The 11,628-nt window shown below is 35.9% G+C and overlaps 1 protein-coding gene across 1 annotated transcript; it reads left to right on the forward strand.

Annotated features, from left to right (window-relative positions):
- The first annotated feature begins 10,865 nt into the window (after nt 1-10,865).
- On the forward strand, nt 10,866-11,351 carry LOC110665238 (pectinesterase inhibitor-like). Its single transcript, XM_021825265.2, has one exon. It carries the CDS (start codon nt 10,866-10,868, stop codon nt 11,349-11,351), a length of 486 nt encoding a protein of 161 aa, XP_021680957.1.
- Nucleotides 11,352-11,628: the final 277 nt, after the last annotated feature.

Raw genomic sequence — 11,628 nt, forward strand, 5'->3', positions numbered from 1 at the left:
AATTTATGTGTTGGATAGTTCCTCTCATGTGGTTTCAGCTGGCGTGATGAATAGGCAATGACATTTTGATCTTGCATCAATACACAGCCTAACCCATTGTGAGAAGCATCACTATATACTGTGTATTCTTTACCCGGAGTAGGTAAAGTCAGGACTGGAGCTTCAGTCAAACATTTCTTCAATTCATCAAAACTCTGTTGGCATTTATCCATCCACTGAAATTTCACATCTTTTCTAAGCAGCTTGGTCAATGGAGATGCCAACATGGAGAATCCCTTCACAAATCTATGGTTGTATCCAGCTAAACCCAGAAAACTACGAATTTCTGTGACATTTCTGGGTGGCCTTCAATTAAGGACAGCTTTAATCTTACTTGGATCTACCTTAATGCCCTCTTCTGATACTACATGCCCCAAGAAAGATATTTCCTTCAGCCAAAATTCACATTTCGACAACTTGGCGTATAGCTGTTTCTCCCTCAAAGTTTGCAATACAATGTGCAGGTGTCTATCATGCTCTTCTGCATTCCTCGAATAAACCAATATATCATCTATGAATACCACAACAAACTGATCGAGGTATGGTCTGAAGATAGTGTTCATCAGATCCATAAAAGCAGCCGGAGCATTAGTTAACCCGAATGGCATGACTAAAAACTCATAATGGCCATAGTGGGTTCTGAAGGCAGTTTTAGGAATACTTTGCTCTTGTACTTTCAGCTGATAATAACCTGATATCAGGTCAATTTTGGAGAACACAGCTGCACCCCTCAACTGATCAAACAAGTCATCAATGCGGGGCAATGGATATCTGTTCTTTATTGTTACCTTATTCAACTGTTGATAATCAATACACAAATGGAGAGTGTCATCTTTCTTCTTAACAAACAACACTGGCGCTCCCCAAGGTGACACACTAGGGCGGATAAAGCCCTTATCAAGCAGCTCTTGCAACTGCACTTTCAACTCTTTCAATTCTGCAGGTGCCATTCTATATGGCATTATGGAGATTGGATCCACACCAGGCATAACATCAATCTCAAACTGCACCTCTCTTTCTGGAGGTAATCCTGGCAATTCATCAGGAAACACATCCGGAAAGTCACATACAGTAGGGATGTCCCTCAGTGCTGGACTCCCCACTTGGGTGTCTATCACATGTGCCAAGTATGCTTCACACCCCTTTCTGATCATTCTTCTGGCTAATTCAGCCGAAATGATGTTTGATGGCAGTAAATGCCTTTCTCCATGTATCACCACATCACCGTATAGAGGGAGACCAAAAGTAACTGACTTTAGTCTATAGTCAATCATGGCGTGATGCCTGGCTAACCAATCCATGCCCAAGATGATATCATACTCTCTGAAGGGCATTTCAATCAAGTCTGACAGGAAAACATGTCCTTGGATCACCAAAGGACAGTCTCTATAGATTATGTTGACCCGGACCTCTTATCCTAACGGACTAGTTACTAGCACTTCAAAACACATTTGCACACATGGAACAGCAAGTGAACTGACTATGCTAGCACTAACATATGAATGGGTTGAACCTAGATCAAACAATATAAATACTTCTTGATCAGAGATAGAAAATGTACCAGCTACCACATCGGAAGTCTCAGCCTCTTCTCACTATCTCATCGTATAGACTCTGGCTGAAACACTTCCTTGTGCTGACTGACCAACCGTACCCTGACTGCCTGAAGCAGTGCCTCTACCTCTGCCTCTTCATCTACCAACTGATTGTGAACCTCTGGGAGCAGGACTCTGAATAGATCCCTCGGCAGTAGTAGGAGCTGGACCATATCTCGGAGCACTAGTGCAGTCTTTAGCTATATGGCCCATGCCTCTATAGTTAAAACAAGCTCCAGTAGCCCAATAGCACTCTCCCCCATGAATCTTGCCACAAGTCTCACAGTGGCGGGCAGAATGTGAACCCCTGCTCAACCGCTGACCAGACCTAGGGGGTCTCTATCCAGAGAATCGGCCCCTACCAAATCTTCCACCTCGACCCCTGCCGGGTCCACTAAATTTCTTCTTCTTCCCAGAAGTCCCACCAGAACTCTGTTCTACTAACTTTTCCCCCTTGTCTTTTTCTGATTTCTCAGCTTTCTCTAATTTTTCTTTCACTAGGGTTTCTTCTGATTCTATTCTTTCCAACTCAAGTGCTTGAGACATGAGCTCTGAGAATTTGTTGTGTCGAAATCCCACAACTTGCATCCTTATGCTGGGCTTCAAACCAGACTCAAATCTCTTGCACCTTGCCTTGCTGGTAGTAAGGAGACTCCCTGCATAATGACTTAAGTGGGAGAACTCCCTCTCATACTCTGCCACCGATCGGTTCCCTTGTTTCAAACTTAAAAATTCTTGCAGTTTCTGATCAACATATGCATCTGGGATGTATTTCTGTCTGAATTCTCTGATGAAGTCATCCCAGGTTAGCACTGGTGGTTCAGCCAAGCTGTGGGGGATGGTCTTCCACCAATCATACGCATCCCCTTGCAGTAGAGACACAGAATACTCAAACTTCAGTTCATCTTGGCAGTGCAGCTTCTTAAATACTCTATCCATTCTTTCAAGCCATTGCTCTGCCTCAAGTGGGTCTACTGTACCCTTAAATTCTACAGCCCCATACTTCAATAATTTATCATACTGTCTGGCTGGAGGCAGTGGTTGTGCCACAGGTGTCTGGGGTGGAGCTTGAACAGGCATACCTCCAGCCATTTGCTGAAACATCGCAGCCATCTGTTGTGCGAACTGTGCAGGAAACTGCAACATTTGCAGGGCCGGTGCTACTGATCCACTAACATTTTGTAAAGCTGGGGCTTCCCCTTGAGTCTCAGCTTCAACAAATTGCTCGACTGAGCGATCCCCTTCTTCCATTTCAGTCTGAAGTTAGGGTATCTCCTGAACAAGTAACACATGGAGATTCCTTCCGTTAGTTCATATTTATGATGTAATGCACTGTATGTAACAAATATGGACATTGAGTAGTTGTACTTAACAAGAAAGACACAAATTCTAATATTAAAACATACTTCAAAAATTTGCTCTGATACCACTAAAACATGTCACACCTTACCCCTCTGTAAGGCATAACATGATCCCGTAGAATACCTAATGAACTACTGCACTTCATCTATCGATAACTCATTAAGTACCCTACGAGGGTTCTTATTTTTGATAAGTGATGAGCGTTTTCTAATAGGTATTTAAAACATTTAATTAACATTAAAACTACTTAATATTTTTGGTCCATTTTATTTTTCCGCAAATTTTATAAAAATTTTGACAGAGTTCTGTCTGTATTTTGAGAAACCAGTTCTTCAAATACCTGTAAAAAGCACTTCTAAAAATGTTTTCTCAACAACTACTTCAATTTCACAATCAAACTCAATCCATTTCAACAACTCCATAATTATTTCAATCAATTTCTCAAGTTCAAAATTCAATAATCCTCAAAATACTAGCAATACATTTCATTCAAATTAAATAAAATAGTTCCACTCATATTTCATTAGAGACAAAACAATTTATATACATCCTTACAAAATTTACATCAAAAGAAATACAAACTAAACTTTATTACAAACTTCATACAAATTTTGTATAAGCTGCTCAAGACCCATTTACATGTCCGTACTTTTATATGCAATACATACATCAAAAGAAATATTCACAATTAGGGTATAAATTATACTCGATAACTTCAAGCTGAATGATCTTTAATCCTTAGCAGCTCAGTCTGCTGCTCCTCTAGTCACTGTATCTGCAACAGCAATAAAAGCTATCGCTGAGTACTAGGACTCAGTGGTGCACAACATACTAAAATAATCTTTATGCAAAATATAAATCACATTTATTCAAAAATTTGACTAAACATGAGCATTAAACACAAAACATGAATTATGAGATTTTAATGCAAACCAAGTTCATTTCAAAGTATCAAAACACATTTTATAAAACCCACAGTTAGATCATGCCATTCGAAACAAATAGAATCTCAATAGCCAGAGGCTAAAGAGAAATCACATCACAAGGCTAGTTAGCTCAAATATATGGATATCCATTCACATTCTCTTCTACTGGCACACCTCAACACTTCTCCAGAGAAGGAATCAAAATTCGAAACTAATTACCCCCACTAGTCGTGCTAGTGAGGTGTTCAAATATATGGTCATGATACTGTGATTTCAAAACTTATCTTAACAATTTGCTAAACATTGTCATTTCAAATATACATAATAACTTTCAACAATTTCTATTAAAGCATCATAAATAATATCTCAATTCACTTTTTCAAATCATTCAAAACAATATGCAGTAAATAATTTACAAAAATTACACGTTGTGCACAAACCTCAAGCGAGTCGCCTCTTGGCCTCAACTCGGTTCCTCGGGTTCTTTCTCGGTATTCTTTCCAACTGAAACACACAATTTTATAATTTTTTAGTACTAGAACTTAACATAATCCAAAATAAATTTAACTTCACTTTTACCTAGCTCTAACGAGCTAAACTCGACGTTCTTGAAATTTTGTGTTTCGGGTTACTATTCATTATACTATTCAAGTCAAATTGTTGACTTTCTAAGGCTTAATAGGTATGGGAACTCCAACTTCACCCACATACCACATTTTATTCACCAAACTTGTTGGTTTTGGTTGTTTATTCAAATTCTAAATCTTTTTGGTAAATTTGATAAAATTTCAGTTTTGGAGTCTAAGGTTGCACTGTTCCATTGGTTATCTTACTGTTGGAATTTGGCAAAACTTCCTTAATAGAAAATGTTCCCTATTGTCTTAAGTTTATTTGTATTTTTGAATCACTCAAATTGGAGTTTTGTAGCTCAAGTTATACTCAAATTATGGTTACTATTTATGCTACAAAATTTGGTTCTGCAGATTTATTGATCCAACTTCATTCAGCACTTTGATCAAGTTAAGTCCATAATTTGGTCTAATTTTCTTCATATGAAATGTTCTACTATATCTTAGGTTTCCATCGGTTCAAGAATCACCTAAATCGGAGTTTTCTAGAGAGAGTTATAGCCATTGAAACTTTACTGTTCATATGGCAAATCTGCAGTTCTGCAGGTTCAGGTCACCAACTTTGCTCAGTAATTTGATTGGGTTAATGGAATAATTTGGGTGGTGTTCTTCATGAAAGTTTTAGGTCTATATTCCATCTAACCACTGGTAAAATTTCAGGTCATTTTGACCTGCCTAGCTCAAGTTATGACCAAATGAACAAACTGTTCATTTGATCAATTTGTGCAAAGGTAGACTGTGATTTCTCAACTTTGGTCAATTTGTTCACTAGGTTTTAGTCACTTTTTGGGCATGTTTCCTATAATGAAAATTGTGTCATTTAGTGCCTCTTTTCATTCCCAATTGGTCCCATACCAATTGGACTTGTAAAATTCCATTTTTGGTCCCTCAAAGTTGACTTTTGATCATGTGCATACCCAATCTGAATTTGGCTTTGATTCAAACACTTCTAACACACTTAATTAGGTCACAAATGACCATTTCTTTCCTTAAACTATGTCAACGACATCATTTAGCACTTCTTCACATTTTTGGTCCCTAAACCCTAATGTCCAAAACCCTAAGTTGTCAATTTCTTGCATTTAGCTACTTTCAAAGTCTTTAATCATAACCACTCACTAATTTAAGGTTCATATACCCATTCAAGTAAATCAAACCATGCAAATCACCCTCCCCCTCATGCTGGCCGAAATCCAGTAATGGTCCCTCAATAATTTTTCTTTCCATTTTAAGTTTGTTTCTATGTTCTTGATGCTATACATACACTAATTAAACTAAAAACTTGAAGTTTGCTTTACTAACCTTGTTAGGTGTCTTTGAACTTCACTTCCTCTCACTTTTCTTCAATTCTTTGATGACCTATCTTCCTCTCAAGTGATTAAATCAAGTTTTTGTGAAGCAAGTATGGGAGGATTTTGGGTTTAATGATGGTTTCAAAGCTTGAAGCAAGCTTTAAATGAGATTTGCAATGGTGAGGGAGAGAGAAGGATGGGAGGCGGCACTTTGAGGAAGATGAGGCTTTTAATTTTTTTTTTTTCTTTTCTTTTCTTTTGTCTTTTATCTCTTTAGGAAGACCAAAAATCCAAATAAGTAAATAAATTAATTTTATTCTTTATGGCATCATGCATGAGGTCATGCATGATGTCATCACCTTTTGACTTTTCCATTTTCTCTTTTTTTTTCTATTTATTTTTCTATTAGTTCTTTAATTTAATTCTCGATCCCGAAGTTTTCTTTTCTCCAATTTTATTTAAAAGTTAGGTCAGGAGTCAGCTCTCGGGGTCAATTGACCAAATTACCCCTCGCCGGTTCATCCCGGTTTGCAATTAATTTCATATTTCTTCCAGCTGCCTGACCTAATTATTTAACTGGCTTAACAGTTCTTTTTCATTATTTTGTCTTTTCCACTGTGTTTATAAGGGTCCTAAGGACCGCGGCGTCACATTTTACGGTTCAAAATTTGAGTTTAAAATGACTTCGCAGTCGTTCCCGAGAAGGTCGCCCATTGCTGTGACTCTCGGCTCGTTTAATTTCTTATGTTCTATTTTTCTTGTTTATACTTAACTAATTGGATATTACTAATTATTTGTGTTTATAGCTTCTCTAGTTGTCTTAGATGTGGTTCTAATCTCCTTAATTATCCAGACCGACACCGGTCACCGGAACAGTGAAATATACCAGGCTATACAAATAGGGGTGTTACAATAAACTTTTCTCAAATAAATTTTCCCAGGTCATAAGCTCACAACTCATTTCTCCAAATAAATTTTCTAGTAAAAGCAGTGAATATAAAAAGTATTATGCACAGACCTAATTTGAGTCGCCCCTAGGCCTTGACTCAATGTCCCTTATGCTTCTCAATATCCTTTTCAACTGAAACACACAATTTAATGTGTTTCAGTACTCTTTTAAATTGTTTCTAATCATAAGGTTCCATAATTAAATCTTATTGATACTATTCCTTTCATTAGTCAACCTATAATGTTAACCTTTAATGCACACTAGGTGAATTAATTTTAATGTTACCAATATGTCACATTTTATATTCCTTAAGTGTTGGTATATATTACCAATTTCATTTCCAAGTGTATTGCATTTTATTATAATTTATCTGATTTTAGTATGTTGTTTTGACCTAGCCGGATGACCTAGTTCCCTCAGTTTCTAGGTTCTGGTCAGAATAAAAAACTTGTAGGTCTATGTCTTATTGAACTTTTGCCACAAATTTTAGGTCATTTGGAGTTTACTAGACCAAGATATGGTCATTTTACCAATGCTGGACAGGTTGCACTAAAATGGCAAACTTAAGTCATTTTTAGGTCACTTCTAATTTTGGTAGGTTTTATACCCGAACTTGTGCAAGCATTTTGACTTACTTATGGTCATTTCTGGGTTTGGTGGTCTCTACAAAAGATGTAGCCCTATGTCTAAGCTTTCCAACAGTATAAATTTTAGGTCATTTGGACTTATTTTAAGTGAGTTATGGCCAAAAGACTGACTGTTGTTCAAATGGTCAATTTCTGGGTTACCAAGTTTGCAATTCCGGATTAGGTCAGTTTTAGTGTCACTTTCCGGACAGAATTTTGGTATGCTTTCAATATGAAAGTTGGCACATTTTGTGGCTAGTTTCACCTCCTATTGGCCTCATACCAATTGGGGTCACACATTTAGGGTTATAGGCTCATTTGCATACTGTCCTTAAATACATTGCTTAAACATCTATCAATTGCACATTTACCTTACTATAAGTCCACTTCTCTACCCAATTCTGATTCGGTACCACACCAAATTCATTTACCACTTCACCTTATAGTCAATTTGGATAGAATACAATGACCTTTAATACACCAAATACAATCCTAAATCACAAAGTCCATTTATAACAATATATACACATAACACTCCTAAATATTACATATGACTTCCACCACCAAATTACATATATATTCACTACTAAATTATATACATATTCTGCCACCTTTAGTACTATAATTTAACAAACCATTCCATGAAATTAAACACTTCCAACTTCACCATAAGGCTGGCCAAATTACACATATACATCAAGCTTCCATTTTCAATTCACAAACTCACAATTCACACTATACACGTGATAATCAACTCTTATACATTTAATCACTATAATTAACCTCCTTACCCATCAAATTCAAGTGGAAACAATTCAAACTTCTTCAGTATCCATGGCTGCCAAAAATGGAGCACCTCCATAACTCATCAAATCTCACAATTTCTTCCATAATCTAATACACCACAACCTCTACTACAACTTTAATGAAGCAACAATGGAAAATAAGCACTTACCTATTTTTAAAGCTTGTTAAATCTTCTTTAAATCCTTCCCTTTTTGCTCCCTCCCAAGTTGTGCAGAATAACTTTAGTGAAGGAACCTTAACAAATGGAAGCTTGGATCATGGAGAGAGAAAGCTTGGTTGGGACGTCCATGGAGTTTTCCTTTGAGAGAGAAATGTAATTCGGCAAATGTGGTGATTCAAGGTTGAAGATGATTTTTTGCTGTCCCATTTAGCTTAACTAGGTGTCCCAAATTTGCCTTAGTGGAGCACTAAATGAGTTTTAATATTTATTTATTCAAACTTTCTCAATTTACATTTTTATACCTCAATCTTCCATCACTTATATTATGTACCACATTTTTAATTTTTATGCCATTTTCAAAGTTTAATATCACTTATTTTTAATGGACATTTAGGTCAAAATGCAACTCGGAGTGTCAATTGACCAAAATGCCTCTATTCGGTTTGTATTCCCGATTTTTCGGTAACAATGATTTTTATAGGTTTCTCGATTTTTCGTTTTTCTTTGTACTAATTAATTAATTTTTCTTTGACATTTTCTAAGTCAATTATATCTTAATAGATGTTTATTTAAGTCTTAAAAATATTTTCCAGGGTTCCCCGCAGTCCAGGGCTAGTCAACGGTACTCGCCGCAACTTCCCGATACGATCACCCATCGCTCAGGTTTTTGGCTCGTTTAACTTAATCACATTTCATTGCTCTTATTTTTTCTTTATTTTTTTTGTATTTTCCTCTATTGTATTTCATTATTTTATGTCTCCTCACTAACATTTAAGTGTAGTTCCAGGCATCCTAGCTGTTCAGACAGACACTGGTCACTAGAATAGTAGAACGCACTACCGAATATAGGGGTGTTACACAAAGACTTAGTCATTAATTTTGCTATAATATAGGGACTAAATAGTAATTTTTCCTTATAATTTTTTTTTTTTGCCATTTTAGCACTCTGTGGTTTGTGTTTTGGATTTTTTTTTTTTGTATTAATAAGAGTGATATGTATGTGTGTGTGTGCGTGTGTGTGTGTGTGTGTGTGTGTGAGAGAGAGAGAGAGAGAGAGAGAGAGAGAGAGAGAGACTAGTAAGAAGAGGGAGACAAAGAGACTAAGGGGGGAGAGAGAGAGAGAGACTAAGGAGATAGAGAGAGAGAGATGGAAATGATGGACAAAGCGAGAGATAAGAGAGGATGAAAAAGTGTAGAATAATGGGGTACTTTCAACCATTCATGTCTTATTAAGAACAATTTCTTTTTCATTTGAATGAAAAGATGATTTCGTTGATAAAATTAAGCTTAGCGTGCCAATGAAATGTAGCTCAGTGGTAGTGGAATTGTGTTCAGTACTCTAAGGCCTCGAGTTCAAATTCTAATCAGAGCCAAATATACCAAAAAAAAATTAAGCTTAGTGCACGAAATTATTTCATTTTCAAATAAAAGGAATTAGATTTTACTTAATATCTGCTTTCAAGTGTTAGCTTGTAAATTGCCCATTTAAAATCAATCAAGACCAAAAATAAAAAATAATGAGTGCTAGATTTGTCAAGTCCCAAATAATAGCTAGGTTTGTTAAGTCTTAAACAATCTTTGAAACACTTCAAAATAATGACTCTTACAATTATCTAAATAGCCATGCAAGGAACATGAGAGCTGTATAACCTACCATTTGCATGAACAATATTTATTAAATATTGAAATTTTGATGCCTTATAGCCATCATTTAATTAATATGAATAAATTTTTCAATAAAAATTTTTTATTTCATTAGGAATTTTTTGTAAATCAATATCAATAAAATAACTTAACATGAATTTATGTCCCTTGATCTACACATACACAATAAATTGAGTAGCCAATTTAACATGGAAAGAAGGAGAGGAAATTGTAACAAAGATAATTAAGTGAATTTATAACTTTTATAGAAATATTTCAAAGCTAATTGTATTGTAAAAATCATAGTGGCTTGATTGAATATCTAATGGAAAAAAAGGATGTGTTGATATCTTAGGAAAGTAGATATATACACAATATTGCTATTAAAATTCTTAGTGTTTTAAGCAAATTGTTGGGATGCTATTATTTTACTTGTTTTGATTATGATTCATGAATACTTTATGGCTAATCTTCAATTTTTACATCATTCGAATTTGGGTTATTGTTTCAAGCTCCAAATTGTCTGCATGCAACTTCAACCATGTTACAAGCTAGTCAAGCTAGGTTTGCGGATCAAGTAAAAGATCGTAACTTCTAATCCAACATATTATGTGGTGGGTGGCTTTGTTAGAATGTGTCTAAGATTAGTATGCTTTTGAGGCCGATGCTCAAGCTCTTCTCTTGTGAAGCAAGAGCTTAACCATATAAATTCTTTTCTATAATTAGCTTCATCTACAAAGTATATAATGCCCTTCAAAATACCATAACCTAAGACCACAAGCCATCTTAATTTCACTTGCATCTATCTCAAAAAAGAACAACAATCCTACTAAACAATGTCTTTGCCAATCTTTTTCTTCTTTGTTCTTCTTGCAGTTCCTACCCACCAAGCCTCAGAGTTAATAACTCAAACCTGTGATAAAACCTCATATAAGGACCTATGCAATTCTGCTCTAGGATCAGCCAATGCAGCAGATGTGCACAGTCTAGCCAAATCCGCACTAGAGGCTACAACGTTACAAGGAGGCGCAGTAACCAAGAAAATAGCTGAACTGATGATGAGCAAAGCTGCTGATGTTGTGCAAAAGCTAACAGATTGCTCTGAAAGGTACAATGTCGCAATGGATAAGATTAAGTTCGCCACAGCTGCTTTGGAAGCTAAAGTTTTCAGTGATGTTAACGTAGGGATCACTACTGCCATGACCGAAACACAGTCTTGTGAAGATGGATTCAAGGGAGCTTCACCCATGACTGCTGACAACACAAAGTTTAGCCAGCTTTGTAGTATTAGCTTATCAATCGCCGAATTGGCTAAAAATTAGATTCTACAAGCTACCCTCTTTTTGGATGGAAAGAAAATTGAATTTTCTCATCATAGGCAACTTATTAATCATCTTGTAAAGTTGCCAATGATTTTTATTTCTCATTCTATGGGCAAAAATTGTCCCTGAATAAATTGTTTCAACTTATTGTCCCTCTTATAGTTTGTAACAAAGTCCATTTACGGATCTTAAAATTTATTTTCATATACTTATTGAGTAGTTTTTTTTTATTATTATTAAATAATATCTGTGTCCCTGGCACGTCTGAATATTAGAG

Source organism: Hevea brasiliensis, chromosome 14 (assembly GCF_030052815.1).
Source record: "Hevea brasiliensis isolate MT/VB/25A 57/8 chromosome 14, ASM3005281v1, whole genome shotgun sequence".
Taxonomy (NCBI): Eukaryota; Viridiplantae; Streptophyta; class Magnoliopsida; order Malpighiales; family Euphorbiaceae; genus Hevea; species Hevea brasiliensis.

What these genes read in the sequence shown, in the direction of transcription:
- LOC110665238 (XM_021825265.2), top strand. Translation starts at nt 10,866, where the DNA reads ATGTCTTTGCCAATCTTTTTCTTCTTTGTTCTTCTTGCAGTTCCTACC.